The sequence below is a fragment of the Chelonia mydas genome, chromosome 4 (assembly GCF_015237465.2).
Source record: "Chelonia mydas isolate rCheMyd1 chromosome 4, rCheMyd1.pri.v2, whole genome shotgun sequence".
Classification (NCBI taxonomy): Eukaryota; Metazoa; Chordata; order Testudines; family Cheloniidae; genus Chelonia; species Chelonia mydas.
Window position 1 is genome coordinate 138,562,490 of NC_057852.1, and position 25,974 is coordinate 138,588,463.

A 25,974-nucleotide genomic window follows, 5' to 3' on the forward strand; every position below is an offset into this window, starting at 1 on the left:
CCCGTGCAAGCAAAGCGCAGCTGCGTGATCACACAACCCTTTGTGCTTGTCAGACCTTATGAGGAAACTGACACCTTTCGGCACCCCTACATATTTGCATGGTGCGATTTCGCCTCTTCGGCTGGACAGAAATGCACCGTTTTGAGTCCAAAGAGGAGGAATTCCACCCTCCTGGCAAGATGGTGAATCCTGGTAGATTTCAACCATGCACAGAAATGCCATTCGTGTGTATACCACAGCGGATTGCCCTCGAAATCAGAGGTGGCCACCTGGGCACACACGGTTGTAGTTACAATGCTTCTGCCTTTCAAGCTGTATGATGATAAAAGTAAGGGTGTGTTACGCTGGCCTGGTGTATGTGATATTGTCGCCCTCTCGTGGCTATACCCAGCAAGTCCAGCAGCCTGCTACCTCCATGCTGTGGCAGATTTTCTGCAGCTCAAGGGCTAAAGGCCTGCATTTGTGCAGCTGAAGGCCCAGGCTCTAATTCCTCCTGATGAGAGCGGTGTCTATATGCGTTTGGCCATGGTTTGCTACAGTTACAGAAGGTATTAAGCTGATGGAAGGATGGCCTTGTGGTTAAGGCATTGAACTGGAGTTCTGGGTTCAATTCTTGAGTATACCACAGAATTCCCTACAGCACCTTGGGAAAGTCACTTCATCTCTCTGTTCCACCTCTATAAAAACAGCACCATTCGTCCTTTCTCCCACTCTTGGGCTGTCTAATCTGTTTAGCCGGTGAGCTCTTTGGGGCAGGGACTGGCCCTATGTGTATGTACAGTGCCTAGCACAATAGGGCCTCAATCTGTGCTGCAGTTCGAGGAGCTGATAGGAGCAATCCAGATTCTATAATGCTGGTGGCTCCTTTGGGCTGGCCATGTGGGTTTTCAGAGCAGAGACAACATGAGCTGAAGCTGTCACTGTAAATCAGCTCGACTGTTCATCTTCACCCATCAGTTTCGCTACCCTGTTTCACATTCTGCCAGTCTCCAGTGCAATAATCAGGAGGGGCAGTGGGAAAGGTTTATGGATGTGAGGAGACTCCTTTACCGAACTCAGAGAGGATGTACTCCTGTTCCCTGAATATGACCCGGTCTGGCTTGTAGATGGGAGCTTTGCAGTTGCGTTGCAGGGAGAAGAGATGGAGCAGTTGGGAAGGTCGGAGCTGGTCTCGCCACTGGTTGGGTCCAGAACTGAAGCGAGACGTTAGTAAGAACAAAGTGTTGTAAAATACACCCCACCTCCAAGGGCCACGACTGTTCCTGGGGCAACTGCCGGGGCTGCGGCAGAACTGCAGCGGGGGCGAATGAGGCCAGGGTATTTTTTAAAGAAACCCAAACTGAACTCTAAGAGCCAGCAAGGAGCTGCGGGTGGAAGCAGCACGGCGGGAGAGGAGCTGTTCCAGGGGACAGACCTAGGCACAGTGGGATCCTCGTTACGGCCTTACACAGCACATTTCACCCTGCCTGCGGGTGAATCTCCCCCAGAATAGGCAGAGGAAACCTCAGGCTGGACCTGACCGTCTCCCAGCGGAGATGGGGGGAGCCCCATTGGCTGAGACATTTCAAGCTGTAGGGACTTCCCCCCATCCCAATATCTGCAGGATGACCCTGGTTTTGGCAGGGTGACTCCCACGTGCTCGTGGCAAGCCCTTGGGGTTTTGGGACCAGCCACGCAGGGCCCAGGAGGCATCACATGGCGTGACGGTGATGTTCTGACACAAAGCTCCCCTGGGAGCGCCTCTCCTGGGCATGTCGGTGTGCTGATACCACAACAGATGCAGGTGCCCAGGATGGTGCTGGGTATCTTCCCTCCTTGACCCAGCCACGTCTCCCCGACAGGGCAGTTCAGTGCCACCTGAGCTATCAGAAGTACCTACATGCAGTAGGTCTGGGGCAGGCCGCACCGGGCACCGAATTTTGACAGGAACCGGTTCTCCAGGTCTATGACGGTCTCGCCAATCTTCTCATCCTTCGACAAGAGGTCATAGTCGTAGAGAGTGACCTTCAGGTCCTTCTCCAAAGGCAGAGTGCAGGTCAGCTCAAACATCCTGTGGAAAGGGGAAAAGCAAGAGAGTGTCAGGGATCGGGGCCTGCAGCCGAGCCAGTCTCTGGGCAGCTGGCCTGGCGTCGGCTGCCTGATGGGTGCACCTCCTGACTGGTGGGAAGAGGCAGCAGACCGGCTCTTGAGCCCAGCAGCAGCAGTTCAGTGGCTGCTCAAAGCACTCGCCCAGCGTTGCGATAGCTCCTGTGCCTGCTTGTTCCCAGCCCTCATACAGGTGAGCCGGTCCTGTTCCTCAGCTCCGACTCCTCACCTGTGACCCTGGCTCTGGCAGCTGGCCTCTGACTCCGGTTCTGACCCTGGGCTCCAATTCCTGATTAGCGACTCCTGCTCCAGCCATAAGGCACAACCACCCACGACAGAGAGAAGAACTGGGGGCGAGTGGCTTTCCCCGGGGTCTGTTGTTGATCACCTCTTAGGACAGACAAGCCAGTGGAAACAGACCTCATGTCTTCCACCCTCCATCACATGACAGAACAACGCAGGCTTATCAGCCTGCCTGTCTCACCACTGCCTCACCGTGGCTGATCAGAGCAATGAGCTACTGGACTGGGCCCTGGGAGACCCTGGTTCTATGCCCAGGTCAGCTGCTGACGTTCTGTGTGACTTTGAGCAAGCCTGCTTTCCCTCCCTGTGCCTCACTTTCCCAATCCACAAAATGGGAAATGGTCCTGACTCGCTTTGCGATCTACAGATGGAAAGCAACTAGAGGAGAGCTGGGGATCACTCGTGAATAGTGGCCCCAGAATAATAAGCGAACAGAATGTTGGGAATCATTAAGAAAGGGATAGATAATAAAACAGAAAATCTCATGTTGCCTCTATATAAATCCCTGATATGCCCACACCTTGAATACTGAGTGCAGATGTGGTCACCCCATCTCAGAAAAGATATACTGGAATTGGAAAAGGTTCAGAAAAGGGCAACAAAAATTATTAGGGGTATGGAACGGCTTCCGTATGAGGAGAGATTAATAAGAGTTGGACTGTTCAGCTTGGAAAAGAGACGACTAAGGGGGGAGATGCTAGAGGGCTATAAAGTCATGACTGGCGTGGAGAAAGTAAAGAAGGAAGTGTTATTTACTCCTTCTCATAACTCAAAAACTAGGGGTCACCAAATTAAATTAGCAGGTTTAAAACAAGCAAAAGGAAGTATTTCTTCACACAATGCACAGTCAACCTGTGGAACTCCTTCCTAGAGGATGTTGTGAAGGCCAAGACTATAACCGGGTTAAAAATAGGTTCATCTATGGCTATTAGCCAGGATGGGCAGGAATGGTGTCCCTAGCCTTTGTTTGCCAGAAGCTGGGAATGGGCGACAGGGGACGGATCACTTGATGATTCCCTGTTCTGTTCATTCCTCCTGGGGCACCTGGCATTGGCCACTGTCGGAAGACAGGAGACTGGGCTAGATGGACCATTGGTCTGACCCAGTATGGCCGTTCTTATGTTCTTATAATACCTTACTTTAAAATGGCGGGTGGGAGGGTGTCTTTCTTCCAGAAGCATCCCAAAGAATTTCCTAAACTCTCTGGCTCAGCTCCCCAGCTGGTGTAAATCGGTGTAGCTCCATTGGAGTCACTGGGGCCAAATCCTCAGCTGATGTAAACTGATAGAGCTCTGCTGAAGTCAATGGAGATGGTCCTCACTCTCCCTTTACATCATATACACACATGCACAAGCATTAGGATGGGCCTTGTTCTCATCTCACTCACGCTGGCCTTACCTCACTGATCTTCACTGACTTCCATGTGGAGTCAGTCCTGGTTTACACCGAAGGCCAGGATCTGGCCCATCGTGTCTGGGAGTCACTTCACCTGCAGCTGAAACGTGGCTGCCTCCACGGTGGAATGCGATGCCCTTTTAACAGCGCTCCCACCACTCTGCAGCAGCTTTTAGGAGGGGAAGTGAGTGATTGTGCCTCCCATTAAAGCAGCAGGAGGAATTCAGGTCAGCAAATCGTAATTGGCCAAGCTGGAAAACAGCCAGGATCCCAGGGTTATTCTTGTGAAATGGGAGCTTTAATAGGCATGAGCAGCCGGGACCTGGGTTTTCCGTCTCGTCTTCGCGACGGGGTGGTAGGTGCAGAACTCTGTCTAGACTGGTCTTTGGCTGGAAGCCAAGCCTGGCAAAAGAGACCCTACCCTCGGCTTGAGGAGCTTGCTGTGGACAGCCGAGTTCGTATTATTACATGTATCATGGTAGCATCTAATGCCCTAACTGAGAGCAGATCAGCATTGTGTTATGGGCCATTCAAACACATAGTAAAGGGATGGCCCATGAGCTGAAGGCCTTATAGCGCTAAAGACACAATGCAAATAACTGACGGAGGTCTATAACATCATGAAAGGTGTGGAGAAAGTGAGCAAGGAAGTGCTATTTACCCCTTCGCATAACACACAAACCAGGGTGACCTGATGAAATTAACAGGCAGCGGGTTTAAAACAAACATAAGGCAGTACTTCTTCACACAACGCACAGCCAACCTGTGGAATTGGTTGCCAGGGGATGTTTTAAAGGCCAAAAGTATAACACAGGTTCAAAAACGAATGAGATAAGTTCATGGAGGACGGGTTTATCAATGGCTGTTAGCCAAGATGATCAGAGATGCAAAACTATGCTCCCTAAACCTCTGACTGCCAGATGCTGGGACTAGATGACAGGGGATGGATCACTCAGTAACCGCCCTGGTCTGTTCATTCCCTTTGAAGCACGTGGCACCGGCCACTGTCGGAAGCCAGGATGCTGGGCTCGATGGATCACTGGCCTGACTCAGGATGGCCGTTCTTATGTAGCATTATTACCGCTATTTCACAGACAAAGAACAGAGAGTAAATGACTCGCCCAGGAGAGCCACAGAGTCAGGAACTGAACTAAAACCTTGCAAGTCCCAAAGCACTGCCTTAGTCACAAGACCATCTGTGCTCTCTGACACCAGCCTTTGCCTTCCTCTCCCTTTCCTGCTCCTTCTGGTCTGCTTGTGATCCTGCCTTGGGAGGCAAGTCCCACCATCCCCATCTGGAACTGAAGCGAAAGAGAAACGTACTTTCCGAAGACAGGCTCCAGCGTGCATGGGATGTAATTGTCCTGGTCATTTATGGATTTCTTTCCCACCAAAATCTTCACATAGGGGTCACACTACAGAGACAGGAGGAAAGAAACAACAGAGGAGGTGGGGCTGCTACAGACTCATCTTCAACAACAATACTAATCACTAAGGAGCAGATTCTGCCACCCTTAGTCATATGGATCAACCCCTTATTCCATGAACAGACCCTTGAGTAACACCCCACATCAGCAAGGGGGGGCGGAATCTGGCCCTTTGCTGTTCAGAACAAATTCCCAAAGGTGCTAGCGCTGGCTGATCCAGCTGCGACCCCTGTGCCAGGCCTTGCATGCGCACGGACAGGCCGTGGGGATGAGCAACCGAGGGGGCAGCATGGAAGGGGCTTAACAGAGTTGCCTTGAAGATCTCATTACCCCACAGGCGCCGACTCCATGGGTGCTCTGGGGCTCAAGCACCCATGGGGAAAAAATAGTGGGTGATCAGCACCCAGCAGCCACCACTGATTGGCAGGGCCGCCAATCAGCTGTTTGGCGGCTGGGGGAGGCACTTGGGGGAGGGTGGAGAGCAGTGAGTGGCGAGGTCCTCAAGGGAGGGTTGGAGCAGGGGCAGGAAGAGACGGAGCAAGGGTGTGGCCTCTGGGAAGGGGGCAAAGTGAGGCGGGGCCTCAAGGCGGAGCAGGGGTGGAGCACCCCTGGGGAAAAATCAAAGTCAGTGCTTATGTAACACCGACAGACCTTGGTCGTCAGTGGGCAGGATTGAACCTGGGACCTCTGGAGCTAAATGCGTGAACCTCTACTGCATGAGCTAAAAGCCACGTGACCTTTAGCTAACGCTGTAGCAGACTCATGAAGCTCTAAGTCGTCTTCTTGCCACTAGATGGGACAGAGCACCACACCCAGAAGGTTTGTGGGTTACACTATGCATGACCCCACTCTTAAAGGGACACATCCCCTTACTTTGTTTCAGATCAGCAAATGGCCTTCTCCCAGGGAGATAATAGCCGGGGACTCCAGTGTGGAGGGGAAGAACCCATGCTGAGATCCTCAGGGCGTTTTCACTGTCCCACAAGTTTTTTACAAGGGAAGGATGGAGAAGCCCTCGGTTAGCTAAGTCGGAAGACGTAACTCAAAGACACACAAGGAGCACAGGCACTGAGTAAGAAGCGGCCAGTTTTCTCCTGGCTGCATCAGGCAGGAAGAATCAGAGCATGCTGGGAAGGGGAGACGGTTGAACCTTTAATGATTTCTTTTTTTGACAGAAAATGGCTTTCCCACCCAAAACACTTCTGATTTCACTGAAATTCTTTGAAGGAAAGTTCCTCTATGGAAAGGAAAGTTTTTGTTTCATTTCAGTTTTTGAAAACTGAAAAAAAAAATCGATTTTCATTTTTGGTTTTTCCTCCCTTTCCTTCTCTCCATTTTTTAACTATTTCCAGGGCGAGGGGGGAGGGAGTTTCAGAAAATGTTTTTTGTCATTTTTAAAAGCAGAAACAAAATGGAAATTTTTCGTTTGAACCAAAAACAATTTTCTTTTCATTTTAAATTTTTGTCCAAAAAAAAACAAAAAAGGGTGTTTCTGAAGATTTCTGCAAAAAAAAAATTTTTGAAGGTAATTTTTGCTTCCTTTGAAATTTTGGCCAGAAATGAATTTGGATATTGCATCCCGCCCTATTGAAAAGCCCAACAACAATACAGGAGAGCTTAGGCCCTGGGGCTTCAGAACCATGGAAAAAGCACTTTGAAGAGCAAGTTGGTGTTAGTTTCTTCCTAGATGCCAAGGCCAGAAAAGTGAGCGACAGGGGGAGGGGGCAGAGAGAAGCAAGCGGGGTTGGGGTCCTGGGGGGGAAGAGGCGTCACAAGAGCGGGGTCTCGGAGGAAGAGGCAGTGTGAGGGCGTGGCCTCGGGGAAAGGGGCGGAACAAGGGCAGGGCCTCAGGGGGAATGGGTGGTACAAGGGCGAGGCCCCAGGGAGAAGGGATGGTTCAGGCACCTGTGCCCCCTCCCCCATTTTTTAGGGTGTTTCTGCCACAGGCCATGGAAGTCCACTCCGCGATTTCCGCCCTCAGCCTCATTGCCACATCTCCCAGATGCTCCCCTGAAGGATACCTTTCCATTGGAGTCCTTGGGTTGCAAGTCAAAGGCACGGATGATGTAGACCCTGATGAGACACTCCTGGGGTCCTTTGGCTGGGAGCTGATGGAACTGGCGTGGTGGGACCGGCACACTTGGGTCATCCGGGAGGGGGTACATTTTGAACGAGCCCTGAAAAGACATTGAGCATCCACATGTGTGCTCATACGGGCGTGTTACACTACAAATGCTAACAGCTGGCAACTGTGTGACTGAACTCAGGGCAAATCAGTGCAATGCTGCTTGTGTAACACCACATCCCCAGGCAGGACGTCAGCAGGAAGGATGGAACCTCAGCATCTTTACGTGTACCCTTCTGCTGCCTGAGCTAAAGAGACAGCAAGCTCCGCAGCTTCTTTCTGTGTCCCGCACACCACCAGAGGGGGACAGAGTGCCACACTGAATGCAGGCGCGATCCTTCACTTCCTGTCCTAAAGCTGTTAAACAGCCGCGGTGTTTCAACCCAGAGGGGGCCGCGAGTCAGTAGTAGATTGGTAAAGTGATGCCAAAGGGTAAGTCTACGCTGCAGTTAGACACCCATGGCTGGCCCATGCCAGCTGACTCGGGCACGCAAGAGGGGCCTTCCCCCTTAGCAGAGTCCTAGAGCCCAGATGCCAGCCCGGGCCTGAACGTCTATACCACAATTAAACAGCCCCTTAGCCCAGAGCCCTGCAAGCCTGCACGGGCCAGTCGCAGGTGTCTAATTGCAGTGTAGACATATCCTATATGCTCTTAATTACTATGCAAGGGACATCTGAGGCTGAATTACTTAGACCTTGATTCTCATTTACGCTGCTGTCATTTGTCCCCTTACGCTGCCAGAATGGTGCAAAGGACCATTAGTGCAAATGAGAACTGAGCTCTTAATGTTTTTAAGGAGCCGAGATCCTCAGATGAAAAGGTGCTTTACATGCACAAAGCATCATTTGCTACAGAGCCATTCAAAGAGAGACCAGTGGAGCTAGTGCCCTGAAGGGACTGGCTCCGAGCACTTGCGTAGACAGCCTGGCAGCTCTCTCACACACATGCTGTCCCCACCCCAGGGAAGAAAGATGCACCATTGTTTTGACCCAGTCAGCCACAGGCAGTGCTGACTCCAGATGTGATTTTCCACACGGATTATGTCTAAGCCTGTATCGGTTCAGAATGTGGCCATCGCCAGGGGATAAGGCAGTCAGACCTTGCTCTGATTGCGTTTGTTTGTACACTGTTATGACCAGTTCTCCATGGGGGTGCTAATAATAAATCTTTCATCCTAATAAGCACCAATCCAGTCTGCTTCTACAAAACCTTTCATTCGGCAGGATCCCAAAGCGCTCTGGTGACAGCGTACAATGCACATTCTCTCTCCCACACACACTATGGAGAATCACTTGCCCACCACTGAAATGCTGCCCCCTCTAAGTGAAACACAGCAGCTGCCCTCTGCCAGCCACACTACAGTGGTGTTAAGTGCAACTTCTTCTTACTTAGATTGTAAGAACTTTGGGGCAGGGATTGTCTGTTTGTTCTCTGTTTGTACAGCTCCTAGCACAATGGGGTGGAGCAGACCAGGGCTTCTAGGTGCTATTGTAATACAAATAAATAGGCCATTGCATCAAGACTTTAACATCTTATCCATAACATGGGCTCTAGAGGTGACCTGGGGTTTGTCCACACTTAGACATGGAAGTGTTTGATTTTTATCGGTAAATGCCGACCCGCCCCCTAGGGGTCCGCAGACCACAGGTTGAAATCACTGACCTAGACTGTCCCTTGAGGCCAATGTGGGATTGTCACTCTCCAAGCACTTTGAGGTTTTAAATGACTCAGGGTATGCTCTGAATGCAATTAGATATCTGCATGTCAGCTGACTCGGGCTCATGGGGCTGGATAATTGAGGTGAAGATGTTTGGGCTTGGGCTGCAGCCTAGGCTCTGGGACCCTCCCCGCTAACATGGGCCTAGAGTCTGGGATCCATCCTGACCCTGACCCACACACACAACAATGCAACAGCCCCTTAGCCCAAGCCCCGAGAGCCTAAGTCAATTGGCACAGACCAGCCGTGGGTTATTAATTCCAGTGTAGACCTATCCTCAAGCAACAGGGCTCCCGCTGCTTCCCCATGGATTTCACCGGACACACAGAAACCAACAAAAAATATTTCCATTGATAATAATCTAAATTTACAGACAGGCCAAGTAAGAAAAATGCTGCTACAAGCAACAGGGCTCCCGCTGCTTCCCCATGGATTTCACCGGACACACAGAAACCAACAAAAAATATTTCCATTGAAAATAATCTAAATTTACAGACAGGCCAAGTAAGAAAAATGCTGCTACAATTTTGACAAATGATGTCAGAAAGACAAGGTGGGTCAGGTTTTTATTAAACCAACGTCCGTTGGTGAGACAGGCTTTTGAGACACACCAGGTGTGTCTACACAACAACTAGCATCCCGCAGCTGGCCCATGCCAGCCAACTTGAGCTCACGGGACTCGGGCTTTGGGGCTGTTTCATTGCTGTGTAGATATCTGGGCTCTGGATGGAGGACCTTGCGAAGTGCGAGGGTCCCAGAGCTCAGGTTCCAGCCCAAGCCGGAAGGTTTACACAGCAGTGAAACAGTCCCACAGCCCGAGACCCGTGAGCCCAAGTCAGCTGGCATGGGCTAGCTGCAGATTTTTCTTTGCTGTGTAGACAGACCTGAGGAGCTCTTCTTCAGGTCTGGGAAAGGTACACCCAGCGTCACAGCAAAAGGCAAGGTGGAACAGATTGTTTAGCATAAATAGTTAGCACATATTGTAAGGGATCATTCAAGGTGAAGTGGTCCATTAACGCTCCTGTTGTCACAGGACAAAAAGAGGGGGTTAGTGGGTGATGGATTGTTGTAATAAACCAGAAATCCAGCGTCTCTCTTCCGTCTGTGATTTTAAGGGCAGGTCTACGCGAGAAGTTTGCATCATGTGCCACTACACCAATGCAGCTGTGCTGCTGTCGTGCTTCTAGTGAGGACAGGAGAGAGCTCTCCCGTCAGCGTCACAACTCCACCGCCGCCAGAGGCGGTAGCTGTGTCAGTGGGAGACGTCTACACCAGCGCTTAGGTCCATATAACGACGTTGCTCAGGAGTGTGGATTATTCACCCACCTGAGCTCAGCGACATGGCTGTCTCAGAGTAATTCCGCAGTGGAGACCAAGGCTTCGTGTTTTGTAGCCGTCTTTTGAAAGTGTTGTGCAGGTTTCCTCTGAGGATGAGGACTGAGAGGTCAATGCGGAGCGATCGCTTCGTGAAAAGTGTTCGCCCACAGGTGATGGGTTGCTTTTGTCTTTTGTCATTTTTCTGTGTGAGTTCATTTGAGAGCGCAGTGACTGTCTGGTTTCACCCACATGGTGGTTAGTGGGGCATTTAGTGCACTGGATAAGGTACGGAACATGTGATGGGCATGTGTAGGATGAAGGCATCTGGAAAGGTGTGTTGTGGGGGGTGTTGATCGTTGTAGCAGTGAAGATATGTCTGCAGGTTTTCCTCTGTTGTTCTGGTGCCGCTCTGAGTTGGTTGTCAGGAACCACCCCACCCTGGAACCTATAGAGGGTTTCATCAAACAACTACAACCCATACTTGATGGGTACTCCATCCTAAAGGAAATCTTTCCTGAACCCCCACTTCTGGCCTTAAAACAACCCCCCAACCTCTGCAAGCTCATCATGAGAAGCAAGCTCCCCACAGACCAGGACATGCCAACTCAAAGCAGCACCAGGCCTTGCTAGAACAAGATACAAAACCTGCAGCCATATCTCCCCTGCTACAGTGATCAACACCAATGATTCATTACTCTGCTAGACACAAAAACCCATGGACTGAACAGAGACACTGGATTTCTGGCTTATTACAACAACCTGTAACCCACTAACACTCCTCCTTTTGACCTCTGACTGCAGAGGTGCTAACGGGCCATTCTACTTTGAATGGTCCCTTACAATATGTGCTAACTACTTATGCTAAACAATCTGTTCCACCTTGCCTTTATCTGTGAGGCTGGGAGTACTTTTCCCAGGCCTGAAGAAGAGCTCTGTGTGGTTCCAAAGCTTGTCTCTCACCACCAGAAGCTGGTCCAATAAAAGATATTTCCTCACCCTCCTTGTCTCTCTAATATTCTGGGACCCACACAGCTACAACTACACTGCATACGACAGTGCCATCTGTCTTGGATGGTTTCGACACAAGCAATCCTGCATCTTGGCAGGGGGTTAGACTAGCTGACCCTCGTGGTCCCTTCTAACCCTATGATTCTATGACATACAATGTTGACAGATTGTGTTTTAACTATTATAAAGCTTTAACTTTTGTCATCTCCTTGTCTCTTGTCATTAAATAATTATCTGACACCCTCATCGTCTGGCCCTCCACACTTCCCTGTAACTGTGAAACTTTAAACTGATAAAAATGAAAATAAATGCTTCCAACCCATAACTTCACGCAACTGTGAACATTTCAGTAAATAAAAATAGGGCGGGGGGGTGACGGGGGGAACAAACAAAATAAGCATTGACATTAGCTGCCGAAATTATTAAAAAAAATAAAAATCAAATTCTGCCAAGCCTCGCTCTATTGTAATCACAGGGTGTCATTGCAACTCGAACAATCATAGCCCACCTAGCTTTGAACCAGCGAGCTCAGACACGGGTGCAGTGAAGCCACTGTACAAAGCCACCTGGAACCCTGGGTAATTATTCATGGGGTTAGCGCTTGCTGAACAAGCTTCCCTGGCTTCACTGCTCTGCGACCTACACTAGCTAAATGAGAGCTAGCTGGGGTAGGTCTACATGAGCTGAAATCACACCCTGTGTTTGCAGTGTAGACACACGCGTCGCATCCAGCATGTTAAGCACCAACTCTTGTCTGCTCTGCCCTCTGCAACGCTCCCGACTTCTGTCAGGCCCGGGGTCCAACAGATCCTTCCCTGCTTTATAACAAAGAAATATTCACGGGCACGCGCTAGAGGGTTTCGCTGCTAGTTTCCAGTTGACTAGCGCTAGGTCAAGTGACTCTGGGTATCAAGAGTGGCCGTCGGACCTTGAATTCCCCCACCACGGAGGGATCTTCGTTAACGTCCTGTGTTCTGCCGCGGTAGAGCTTGAAGGTGTGGCAGAAGTCGGAGAGCCTCTCAAATTCTTCCATATTCTCCAGCTCTGTCTCGTAGACCTAAGGAGGAAAACCCCTCTGAGTAAAAGGATGAATTTCACCCCTAAAGTACAAGACGCACACCATCTGCAGAATACCATGGATGCCTCTGTATTGCCTTACTCCCAGAGCCCTAAAGAAAGTCTTTCAGATCACTATGGTAACAATGACCTTTCATGGAGCCCTTAGACATTGTCTGCAGACCTGCCCCCTAGGGGTCCGCAGACCAGAGGTTGAAACCACTGACCTAGACTGTCCCTTGAGGCCAATGTGGGATTGTCACTCTCCAAGCACTCTGAGGTTTTAAATGACTCAGGGTATGCCTGACTCGGGCTCATAGGGCTGGCCAATTGAGGTGAAGATGTTTGGGCTTGGGCTGCAGCCTAGGCTCTGGGACCCTCCCCGCTAGCATGGGCCTAGAGTCTGGGATCCATCCTGACCCTGACCCACACACACAACAATGCAACAGCCCCTTAGCCCAAGCCCCGAGAGCCTAAGTCAATTGGCACAGACCAGCCGTGGGTTATTAATTCCAGTGTAGACCTATCCTCAAGCAACAGGGCTCCCGCTGCTTCCCCATGGAGGGTTTTTCATAGCCCAAGGGATCGCACCATTCCTGGCAGTCAGGCGATGATTTCTCTGTTTTAAATTCAACGGGGGTTGTTATGATACACTCGTCACTGTGGGATTGAGGATTTCATTCATCCCTCTTGTACTAGCCTTAACAATCCTCTCCTTCCTTGGGGTACATGCTCTCCTAGGCAGGTCATTTGTTCGGTTATAAACCAGACAGTCCTCTTTTTGGGTGGTTAGTTGTTCCCAGCCCAGTGCTGAAACAAAACCAGACATGGTTTTGTCCAATATCCGATGGGGGATGCTATTTTGAAAGCGTGCCACTGCACCCCCACTGGTGTGACCTCGCAAACGCCATGCATGTGAGATCACGCCGGCGGGGGCAGGCCCATTGGTACAAGAATGACGAGTATTCTGGGAATGCATGAGTGGCCACCCCACACTCTTCTAATACTTGTAGACTGGTAGCTCCCTGCCACACCCAGCCCATAAGCCTCGACGCTGCAAACAGCTACTTGTGCGTATAGCTGGTCAAAAATTGTCCAGCTGTTGAAACTGTTTTTCATCAGAAATATGGCTTTTCAACAAACAAAATTTTTCTGAACAATGTTTGTTTGCTGGAGGAAATTTGGATTTTTCACCCAAAAAAAGGGAACACCCCTAAAGAGAAATACTTCAGTTAAGGAAGGGTGCCTCAGTGCCTCATGAGACTTGTAGTTCAATTGTCTCATGTCCCCCTTCTCTTCTATGGGCTGGGCTCCCCAGCCAGACTACATCCCCCATGACCAAGGACTCCCACGATGCACTGCCACCCTTCTCCAAGAGGGGAGACTGTGCATTATGGGACATGCAGTCCGACCAGGGAGCCGGTCTATAGAGGAGATTGGAAGCATGAGACACAGAAACTACAGCTTCCATGAGGCACCCTGGCAGCATTTCTAAATTTAAATATTTTGGTTGTCGGCCAAAATGTCTAGTACTTTAATTTAGTCCAAAAAAAGTTTTGGGTTTTTTTGGGAGGGGGTGGGAGAGGGCTCCACAACCAGCTCCACCCACGTGCTTAACTTTACACATGGGAGTCATGCCACGTCCCAAGGACCCAACCCAGCTCCCGTTGAAATCAACAGCAAAACTCCCACTGATGTCAGAATCAAGTCTGGAAAAAACACCCCTGTACTGGCGCTCCCCTTTTAAAATAAATCTCACTCCACAGACAACCAGTATCAGACAGCTGCTGCAAGGCCTCAGGCACAAGGAGATGAAGTTACCTTCATTGTGTCAAAGCCCTTCTCTAAGTAGCCGCCGCATTTCTCTCTTTCCCCTGTTGAAGCGTAGAACTTGCTCCACCAGTCGATGAACTCTTCCTCCTGGAAGAGGGGGAAAAAATAAAGTATCTCCCTTGGGAAACCACCCGGCAAAAACCACGCCATTTAACATAATCGCTATGGTTGATATTCACCCCTGTGCACAGAGCCAGCACAAAACCCATGCACCCAGTGGGTGTTACACGTTCCCCTTTGGGCCTGAGCCACAGAACAGCGAGGCTGTGGCCTTGTCTACACTAAACAGGCTCTTCTGATACAGCTCAACCAGCGTAGCTACATCAGCAGAGCCCCCTGGTGAGGACGCAGTGCGTGCCAACAGACAGAGTTTTCCTGCCGGCATAGTAACACCACCTCCCCAAATGACTTTAGCTATGCCCAAAAAAGCACTCTTGTCAGCATCGCTGCGTCCACACCTTGCCACTGTAGCTATGTTGGCGAGGGGGTGTGGTTTTTACACACTCCCGACCAGCCAAACTCAGTAGTTTGGACTTGATATGTTACAGAACCTGGCTCTTTAGCCCAAGCTGTATAGAGTCTTTCCTTTAGCTCTGAGGGTCCCTGGTTGCTGGGTCAATCCCCAGTATGGTGGCCAAGACAGAGGTTGTCAGACAACACTTAGGCATTCAGGACTCTAAGTGGTGCCTAAACCTCTGTGCACAGCGGTGAATCTCACCCCAGAAGTGGGTCAAAGATGTTCTGGAGAAGAAGCCATCAGAATTTGTTTCCAGATGGCAGCTTTTTGCCAATCTTGGTGGCCCTCTGCTGAGGATCTCCATGTGGAAGGAAGGACGGGTTATAATAGCCCCCAGACCAACAGGGCCACATGTCTCAGAATGCTGAGGATATGTACTGGGATATCTCATAAATAAAACCTACCCCCAACTCTAAGCTTAGGTTGTAAACTTTCTGGGGACGGAACTGCATTTTTGTTCTGTTTGTACAGCGCCTAGCACAAGGGGGCCAAGGTCCATGCCTGGGTCTCCTAGACACTACCGTAGTATTAACTAGATCCCTTGAAACAAACCTTGAACCCAAGAAATTCCACCTCGCTCTAGACGAACGTAACAACCATGCAGATCTATACAATAAACAGAAATCACCAATCCCATAAGCTTAGACTTTTGAAAGTGAATGGCAGGAGACTCAAAGCCAGTAAGGAGATTGCACCTCATCAGTTATGTAAACTGGGAGGGCTAATGGGCTTTCAGGACTGCGGATATTATTCCAAGGAGAAAGCTGGCTGTCAGGTTCAGAAAATATGTATTATTTTATTATAAGTGCACAATTTTGAAATTTATGCAAGCAAAGATGAAGGGGCTTTGACCGTGATTCATGAAACATTCCTGAAAACTAATGATGTCTTATTTTAGAAGTCCACAAAATTCCATCACACTGACCTAATGGAGGAATCATAGTAGAGGTTTATTGGATTTAGATTTTAAGCCAACAGTGCAGGCTTCAAATTGCTGTCTTGAATAGACAGTGTCTTTAATCGCAATATTACATAAATTAGCTCTGAGGCCTCTGCTGCCTCCTTTTTTTTAAGTCTTGCCTTTCATCACTCCCCTTGTTTTATTGTTTAAAAATCTACGTCCTAACCAACCTGGCTTTATTATGACATTCCACAGGTACCAAGTTACAAAGAAAGCACTTAAACTAATCTCACGACTTACCCACGGTATCTTCTGCAGCCCCAAGACAAAGCATTTGGTTAGATATTTTTGCTGATTTCTACTGATGTTACAAAAAGAAGAAAAAGAAAAGAAAAAAAGCCAGAGGAAGCAGCTGGAATGTTAATAGCGAAGGACATTAATCGTTTTGCCTGCAAATGGAAAAGCCAGTTAAAGCAAAGGACCCAACACGCAAGTGACTGGCTAGGGGGATTTGATTTAATCATAAGGCAACAGCCAAAAGCACTTTAAGAGTCTTATCTGGGAAGCCAGGCTGCGTACTGATCAGAGGGCAGGACTGGGAGTCTGGGTTTCTATTTCCAGCTCGGCTACTGACTCAGCAGGGGTGGAATCCATCTCCTGGGCAGAGATCCAGCATCGGGCCAAGGAGTCACTGGAGTCGCACTTAACCCGACAGCAGACATAAGTGGGACATTTACCATGTGCAGGGCCTCTGTCCTTGGGTACATGGCCATGGGCAAGTCACTTGGGCTGAGACTTTTCACAGCTGGATGCCTCAAGTCAGCACCATGATCCATAGACAGACACCGCAGTAAGGCCTGATTCTGATGGAAGCTTTGCCAATGATAACAGCAAGCAACAGATCAAGCCCTAAGTGGCTTAATTTTTCAGACGTGCTGAGCAGTCACGACTCCCATGGCTGCCAGGGGAATTCACTGCTCTGTGCCTCCATTTTGGCCTCCCCGATCTGTAAAATGGGGATAATCTTTACCTACCTCACAGCGATGCTCAGGGGAATTGGTTAATGTCTAGAAAGTGCTGAGATCCCTGCATAAGAGGCACTAAAGAAGAGCAACACATGAATCTATTTAGCTCATCCTATTTAGCTTAACAAAGAGAAGGTCATGGGGTGACTCGATCCCAGTCTATAAATACCTACATGGGCTATTTAACAATGATATTTAACAATGGGCTCTTCAGTCTAGTGGGCAGAGGTCTAACATGATCCAATGGCTGGAAGTTGAAGCTGGACAAATTCAGACTGGACATTTTTCACAGTGAGTTTAATTAATCACTGGAACAACTTACCAAAGGTGGTGGTGGATTCTCCATCCCTGGCAATTTTTAAATCAAAAGATCTGCTCTAGTTCAAATAGGAATTAATACAGGGAAATCCCCTTGCCTGCGTTATGCAGGAGGTCAGGTTAGATTTTCACAGCGGTCCCTTCTCACTTTACAATCTAACAATCCATTTTATTTTACCAAGTGACATATCGGAAGGGAGTACTGTGATAAGGCAAAATGAAGGGTTATGTTAAAGAGAAATTAATTCACATTCTAAGAAGGTCTAATAACAGCGTTTTACAAACACATGGCCCTTTGCAGCAGAGGATCTCTAAGCCTTTTTGAGACTAAGGCCTTGATTCAGCAAAGCGCTCAAGTATGTGCTTAATTTTAATCACAGTATTGAAGTCTATGGGATTTAAGTCTAAACTTAAATTCCTTCCTGAATCAGGGCTCAAATTCAGCCCTGTGGAAAGGGCCAGCCAAAGGCATATGTGCTCTTAAATCCTACTTAAGCCCGCAAAATAAGACTTAAAAGGGACTTAAAAGAGCACATGGTCTTTGTGCAGGCCCTCGCATAGGTGTGTGTTTCACTCTACAGATGTGAATGAGGTAAACCTCACAACCTCCTCTGAGATAGATCAGTATCATTATTAGAGCTGGTTGGAGGGCTTTTTGATAGACAGGCTAAGGGACTTGCCCAAAACCATACAGGGAGTCAGTAGCAGGGCCAGCAATACAACCCAGGAGCCTTGATATGCAGTCCCCTGCTTTAACCATTAGACCCCACTCCTCCCTGTATGAGTACGCTTAATTACAGTGCTAATAAGTAAACAGTAATGTTAAAGAGACAAAAATCAGTTCTTTGCTTTCCAACCAAAGTCTAACATCAGGTGGATGTGTTTCCCTTTATGGGGGATGGCATGTGTGAGACCTAACGCTGGATGGGAACACAGATTGTGTTAGGGCTCCGTAGGGCCAGGCCAGGAGATGTTGTGGCTTACTCTTAAATGATCATCCATGCAGGCAATTCTTTAACTGCTCCGTGTGAAATCCCCCCCGCACACACACACACACAAGAAAAGCTCCCATTCACTGTTAAAAGCAGTGTCACACATAGCCCTCACCCTCAAGCATCATGCAGCAGGTTACCCCTATGCATTGAAAATCTCAGGGCTGGAGGTTACAGCCATTGCTGAGACAGGGCATGGAGGCATATCAACCACACTGATGTCAACAGAGTTACACCAGTAATGAATCTGGCCCATGGACCAGACCCCCGATGCTAGAAGATTCCCACAGTTCCCATCACGGAGCAGCGAAGGGGCAGCCAGAAGACGGGCAGCAGCCTGTCATGTGCTCCCATCGGTTTCCCTTCTGGCTGATCATGCACCGCACACAACACAAGTGTATTGGGGCCTGTAACAGGGTGGCTGGCACCTGCTCCCTCCAGGTGTCTGTGGAAGTGTCCCTTTTTATAGCCCTGCCCCCTTATCCCAGAATTCCTTGCTGTCCCAACCTCCATTCTAGGCTGCAGTCACTATAGGCCTGGGCTTCTCCTTAAAGGGCCAGCACTCTGTTACAGGGTCATTCCACCCATTCTCGTATCACCTTGGGGGATCCTTTAGGAAAATGAATCAATGCCAGTGCTGTACATGCAGCAGCACAGACCAGCAGCATGGATGTGAGGGTGCAGAATTAAAGAGGAGGAAAATCCTGCTCATCCTTCTTCAGGCGATGACAAAAGTGTGGCGGGAGGGTCGGAGTTGTGACGTTACACGCCATATTCTTTATGGAAATATGCTTATGATATGGATATGACATAACTGAGATGTACTTTACGCAAGATGGCTCATGTAAGGTACCATTGGAAAGGTTATGGTTTACTGAATGTGATTATCCAATTTGTATGCCCGTATCATTTCTGTATCTGAAGTTAGCAATATTGACCATGTTGCTGTATTTCAGATGTGCTATTTTGGGTGTCACCCACAACTAGTCCTTCAGGTACAATAATGAAAAAGCCAGACAGGGCTGATGGCCCATTAGGAAGAAACAAGAAGACTGAAGATATTAATCTCTCTTCTTCCTGAGAGTTCTCCTGGGACTAGCTGTGACACTGCTAGGTCAGGTGGTCCTGCCACCTGGTACTAAACTCTATCTTGGACTTCTAGTAATTTTCCACTCACAGGAGCGGGAGGTCAAGTTTGGAAACAAAAGGCTTCCCACCTTATGTAAATTCTATTTAAGGCTGGGAGGGAACGCATTCCAGACTCTCCTCCATGGACTACCCAAGGAGAAGGACTCCTGAAAGAACCTGAAGGGACAAAAGAGACTAACCTGAAGGGAAAGGCAGAGGTGAGTCCAGACTGAGACAGGGGTCCAGTCAGTAAAAAGAAATAACTAGAACTCTGAGCTACAGAAACTCTGCATCCTGCCTAATTCAACATTTACATTTTGTAACCTGTTTCTTTAGTGAATCAAGCTTAGTTTGCGTGTTTTGGTTTATTTGCTCAGTAATCTCCTTTGTTCTGTTTGCTACCCCTTTAGCCACTTGAAATCTGCCTTTTATAGTTAATAAAATTTGTTTTGTTTATTATTACACCCAGTTTCTATAATTTCTAACTGGGGGGTGGGGCAAGAAGTTGTGCATATCTTCCTCCACCTTGAGGGAGGGGCCAATGTATGAGTTTGCGCGCTGCAGATTTTTCCATACAGTGCAAAACAATATACCTTTGGGTCTTCACTCCAAGGGAGGTGGGCACCTGAGTGCTGGGGCAAGTCCCTTAAGCTGAGTCTTCCCAGAGCTGATCACAGTGTCTGTGTCTTTCTGCAGAGGAGTGTGGCCTAGCTTGTGTGTGTGCTAGAGGAGGCTTAAGAGCCTGGCTCAGCAGGACAGGTGGGCTCAGTGGTATCTCAGCACATCAGGTGGCATCTTCAAGGGGTACAACCTGTCACAGGAGTCTCCTTTGACCAGCCCCCAAATTATTTACGGCTAGAGCTGCGAAATGATCATCTCTGGGAATTTCAGGCAGCATTTCTTCTCTCCCACTGTGTCATTAGTTCTCCACCTTGAATGTTTTGCTTTCTTGCCCAAATTTGGACAAAATGGACATTTGTTTGGATCTAAATAACGCAAACATTTGGAAACAGATGAGGGAAAGAACATTAGAACGGCCACAGTCGGTCAGACCAAAGGCCCATCTAGCCCAGTGTCCTGTCTTCCGACAGTGGCCAATGCCAGGTGCCCCAGAGGGAATGAACAGAACAGGGAATCATCAAGTTATCCTCCTCCGTCACCCATTCCCAGCTTCTGGCAAACACAGGCTAGGGACACCATCCCTGCCTATCCTGACTAATAGCCATTGATGGACCTATCCTCCATGAATTTATCTAGTTCTTTTTTTAACCCTGTTACAGTCTTAGCCTTCACAACATCCTCTGGCAAGGAGTTCCACAGGCTGACCATGTGTTGTGTGGAAGAAATACTTCCTTTTGTTTATTTTAAACCTGCTGCCTATTAAACTTCCTTTTGTTTGTTTTAACAGCTTCTCTCCAAAAGTCAGCTAGGCCAGGGGCCCTGTGTTTACAATGTGCACTGGCGTCGGTAATTGTCCTCGTTCTGCCCCCGCCCCGCGCCCGCATTAGGGTTGCTTTGGGCTGTGCATGTGTGCTTACCACCAGAAAAGTGGGAGGGGAAATGGAAGGTGAGAGCGGGAAAGTGGCTTTTCTGAGGACACACACCACGAAAGTGATAGAGCCAGAAATAGAGCCCCGATGGCCATTGCTGTGCCTGCTCCGTTGGACCACCCGGCTTGGATGGAGTTTGTGAGGCTGCACAGAAGCATAAAGCCCCCAGGCTCACACATCGCACTGACCGCTTACATGTCATAATACGTCCCCTCAGAAACTTGACTGCCTTCGCCTGCTCTACAAACCGATCCAGAGCGTCGGAGCCTCTGCAGCGTTTCCCTCCAGATTCCATTATTCGCTAGCGCCGCTTCACGTCCTCTGCCAGAGTGGCACAATGGACCGGGATGTGCACAATGCTCGAGGGAGCGACCGCAGGAATGCGGAGAGGGAGGGCTGGACTTTGTTTCAGAGCGGGATATCAGCTATCAGTTTCAGCTGTAGATATCTGATCCCGACAGCTCGTCCAGCTAATAGTAACAGGATAAGCCGTAAAATATGTGCTCTGATTTGGAAGTAGCAAACACAGCAAATAACCAATTATTCCAAATAGTTTACAGATTTCAACTCTTCTTTTTTTTGGCCCATGTTCTCCTCACTAGCTTGTCATGGGATGAGTTATTTGTATTTGTTACAACTAATGACACAACTAGCCAACAAAATAAAAAGCCTTGTAATGATTTGGGCAAATAGCGTGGGATTGCTCCTTCTGCTCCAAATTATCATGATTATTTTATATTACAGTAGCACTTAGAGGCCCCAACCAATTCAGCATCGCACTGTGGTAGGCGCATAGTGAGAGACAGTGTGGCCCCAAACACCTTACAATCTAAACAGACCAAGGTGGGCAGAAAGGAAGCACTGTCAGGTCCATTCTACAGGTGGGGATGCAAGGCACAGAGAGACTATGGGTATGTCTACACAAGTGCTGGGAGGTGTGACTCCCGGTTCGCATAGCCGTACACGTGCTAGCGCCTGCAAATAGCAGGGTGGTCACAGCAGCGCGAGCCCATCAGAGACTCTAGGCACATATTTGGTTGCCTAGCCTGAGCCACTGCAGTCAAACTGCTATTTTTAGACCCCAGCATATATACATCTCATGGGAATCATGCTTCCCAGCTGCAGTATAGATGTACCTGGAGATCAAACAGGCAGTGTGTGAAAGAGGCAGGATCTGAACTCAGATCTCCTGAATCCCAATCCAGTGCCTTATCCACAAAACCACCCTTCCTCTCAATCTGACCCCCCTCTGGATACATGTTCTTTAAAGCTCACCTCTATATAAATCCATGGTACGCCCACATTTTGAATACTGAGTGCAGATGTGGTAAATAAGGAAGTGTTATTTACTCCTTCTCATAACACAAGACCTATGGGTTACCAAATGAAATTAATAGGCAGCAGGTTTAAAACAAACAAAAGGAAGTGTTTCTTCACACAACGCACAGTCAACCTGTGGAACTCCTTGCCAGGGGATGTTGTGAAGGCCAAGACTATAACCGGGTTAAAAAAAGAACTAGATACATTTATGGAGGATAGGTTCATCAATGGCTATTAGCCAGGATGGGCAGGGATGGTGTCCCTAGCCTCTGTTTGCCAGAAGCTCGGAATGGGCAACAGGGGATAGATCACTTGATGATTCCCTGTTCTGTTCATTCCCTCTGGGGCACCTGGCATTAGCCACTGTCAAAAGATAGGATACTGGGCTAGATGGACCTTTGGTCTGACTTACTATGGCCATTCTTATGTTCTTATGAGTTTCCTTGTGGGCCTCACTTTTCACTCACCTACACCAGTGCAAACTGGGATAACTCCACTGAAGTCAATAGAGCTCTACCGGTGCCAAAATGGTGTGAATGGAGAACCAGGCCCATTCAAGAAAACAAACAAATGCTCTTCTCTCCTGGTCCAATCCTGCAAGGTGCATGGGGGAGAATTTAAAGTTCAAATGGAAACTGGAGACTTTCAGTGAGAATCAGGTACCTAGCTACCTTTTGTGCCTTTGACCTCCTTCCCCACAGCACCCCACACAGAAATCAGCGAGAGGGAACAGGGCTCAGGATTGTCGACAATGAAAGGAAAGTGTTGTTTAGTGTATTAGGAGAGTGTGTCTGTGAATTCAGAGCCAACAGGCATTTCCAAAGGGATTAGCAGCCCCTGACATGTTACACTAGATGACAATTCATAGACTGTATGGCCAGAAGGACCCACTATGATCATCTGATCTGACCTCCTGCATAGCACAGCCTAGAGAATTTCACCGAGGGATTCCTGCACCCAGCCCATCACTTCTGTATCTTCCTAGTGGGGGAAATTCACTGCTGCACAGCACAGACGAGCACACGGACTCTCCATCAATCAAGTCCTATTCTGAGGGGTTAAGTGGCGCACAGGCTCCCAGCACAGCTGGGAATTTCACCATGCTGGTGTGAGGACTCATAAAGAGCAAGCATTGAAATGAACAGTGGTCAAAAGCTGCTGGATTGTAAAATTTGCTACTTTCTCTGCTAGTTAGTTGCAAAAATGATCCAGTCAGGGAACAGAAGCAATAGTACAACAACTAGCCAAAACAGCACAAGTTGCAAGACTTTAAGATCCTTGGGGCAGAAACTGTGTCTACCAACAAGGTCTGTACAGCCCCTTGCACAACGGGGTCTCAGTCACAGTTGGGGTGTTTCTGCGCACTGCTGAAGTACTACTAATAACTGAAAATAATAATAATTACGTGAATATCTGCAATGAACACTTACAGATATCAGAGTCTTCAATGGCAAAATTTACATATAACTGCAAACAACAAATAAATCTGAAAATTTCACCAGGCAAAGGTTGAAATATTGGATTTTCCTGAGGGATGGGGATTATCATTATGGAGGTGCTAGTTGCAACTCCACAGTGAAGGTTGAATTGAGCTGTGCACTAACCGAAGGCTGAATCCCTGCCTTACATATGAAAAATACAGAATATCCAGCCCCCAAACATCCAGCACTTATCTTTGAATACATAATTAATGTTCTGAGATATTACAAATAAACCTAACTAGTTTAGCAAATAAAATTTTAAAATGGGCCCTTTAACAAATTTTGCATCTCCCCTTTGACCCTAATTATCTTAATAACTGAATAACACAGACTCTTCAAACTTTCCGTGTAGTTAAAATTCACTGAAATCTTGTGTGCACACACTATGCTTGAAGAAATTAAATTGTAATTAAGCTAAGTTACTACTGATTGTTGTATGTAACTTGATTTATTTGAGCATAAGCTCTCGTGAGCTACAGCTCACTTCATCGGATGCATTCAAGTACTCCTTTCTTTTTGTATGTAACTGTTATGCTTTATACAGCCTATGGATAGGACCAAGTCCATGGCTCGTGAAGCTCTTAAGTGGACCCACTGAGACATCACTTTTCCTCTACAACTAATCTGCATACAACGGTTCTATTGGTTGCAGTGTATTAAGGGTAGGCAGGAGATAGGGACACAGCTGCCAAGTGTTCTCATTGGTAGATTACTTGGTCTAGCCCCATCACTGCATTTTAAATGTTCCATAGCCACATGCTAGCTTGGGCATTCTTCTCAGAAAGGCTCCGCTGCAGGGAGAACAGAGGAACAATGTACCAAGGGTCATGGTGGATTCTCCATCACTGACAATTTTTTCTTCCTAAAAGCTGCTCTAGGAATTATTTTGCGGCAGGCCTCTGGCCTGTGCTATATAGGAGGTCCAACTAGATGATCAGAATGGACCTGGGATCTATGAATCTGTTAACTCAAGGTAAAAACCCCATGTGGACATGCCCGAAGATGTGGGTACACTAGTCTTAAACCTTAGATTGCCACTGGTGACAAATCCACAGCCTCCTGTCTCATCTTGTCTCACTGTCCTCCAGGGCCACGGGGCCAAATCCAGACCCAGTGAGATCTGGTGGGACCCTGTGGACTTCAGAGGCATTGTATGCGTGGAATTTTTGGCCATAAAAGTTTTTCCAAATATTTAACCTAAAATTTTCCAGCTGCAGCCTCTACGCCCAATTCCAAAGCAACTAAAGGCCCTCTTTTTTGTGCAAAGATCCTTAGCAATAAAGAACAGAGAGACATGGAGGGTCAAATACATGGGGTGTGAGTGGTGCAGCTTTGAAAACAGAATGGATTCCAAGGTTTTCCCCGAGAGGCGTCAGCAGGGCTTTAGATCGTGAGGTTTATTATATTTAATCACATTCTTATAGGGTTCCAGCACTGGAATTGGTTTATTGCAGCCCAATATTCTGTGGCTTTTATTTTAAATTAATGACTTGCAGCTTTTTTTTCTTTTCAAAATTTTACTTGAACTAAAGCGAAAACATATTCACCTAAATTAAAGATGTTGATGAACGGGGGAGGGAAAAGACTATTTATGGACCTTTGTTTCCATATTCTAAATCCTAGCAAAGCCACTCATTCTTCTTTCTGCATGGAGAAAGGAAACCACTTTGGGGAAAAGATACGTTTTCCAGGCATAAAAAATATACTGGGTTTTAAAGGTAAATGTGTTCATTCAACAGGACAGATGGGTCTGTTTAAAGGAGATGAGAACACAATGTACATGACACATTGGACCATATCTGTGTAGATGCCACTGCGGGCTTTTTACATGCAAAAAGCCGCAGCAGCAAGAACCTACAATGCAACAAATGGAACATACTCCATCAACTACCTGTTCAGTACAGCCTGCGGAAGCCCATCTCGGTCTCTTTTAGCAGCAGAATTTGAACCTAGCCTTACCAAATCCAAGGGGATTTATTGTGCCTAATCCCAGAGAAACACAAAGTTTAGATACAGACTCAGATCTGAATGTCTTCAAAGGCTTTGGCTTTGGGATTGGGTTTGGCCCTTCTTTGTTGTATACATGAACACATAACGAATCAGGTGAGGGCAGTGTTGGTCGGGAGGAATTACTTGGATTTATTCCAGTTAGGGAAATGGAAAGCAATGCAGCTAAATTCTGACTTCAGGGGTGCATGGGAAACTCTTGTTGACTTCAATAGAAGCAGAAATTGTCCTATAGTTTATGGGTCAAATTCAACCATGGTCTAAGCAAGTGGAATTTTTCCCTGACGTAGAACAGGACCACTGCAGGTCTACAAAGCTACACCTTGTGGCTATCGACACAGATCAAGGGACACAATTTTATCACCCTGTCTGGCAACAAAAACTATGCAAACTTTTGATTTTGCAAAAAATTCAAGGTGGGAACAAGATACTGCACTTTGTTACAAACGGGCGAGAGGCGGAATGATT

General features: G+C 47.9%; 1 protein-coding gene across 8 annotated transcripts in view; it reads right to left on the minus strand.

Annotated features, from left to right (window-relative positions):
- The window catches only part of DYSF (dysferlin), a 300,238-nt gene that overhangs the window by 49,901 nt on the left and 224,363 nt on the right, over window positions 1–25,974 (minus strand). For all 8 annotated transcript variants that reach the window (XM_043544959.1, XM_043544960.1, XM_043544958.1 and 5 more), the window contains 6 exons: window positions 14,256–14,354; window positions 12,307–12,435; window positions 7,232–7,387; window positions 5,107–5,198; window positions 1,880–2,050; window positions 1,051–1,193 (listed from right to left, as the gene is read on the minus strand). In XM_043544959.1, coding sequence (XP_043400894.1) covers window positions 1,051–1,193; window positions 1,880–2,050; window positions 5,107–5,198; window positions 7,232–7,387; window positions 12,307–12,435; window positions 14,256–14,354 — 790 coding nt within the window. The remainder of the gene's footprint in view (window positions 1–1,050; window positions 1,194–1,879; window positions 2,051–5,106; window positions 5,199–7,231; window positions 7,388–12,306; window positions 12,436–14,255; window positions 14,355–25,974) is intronic.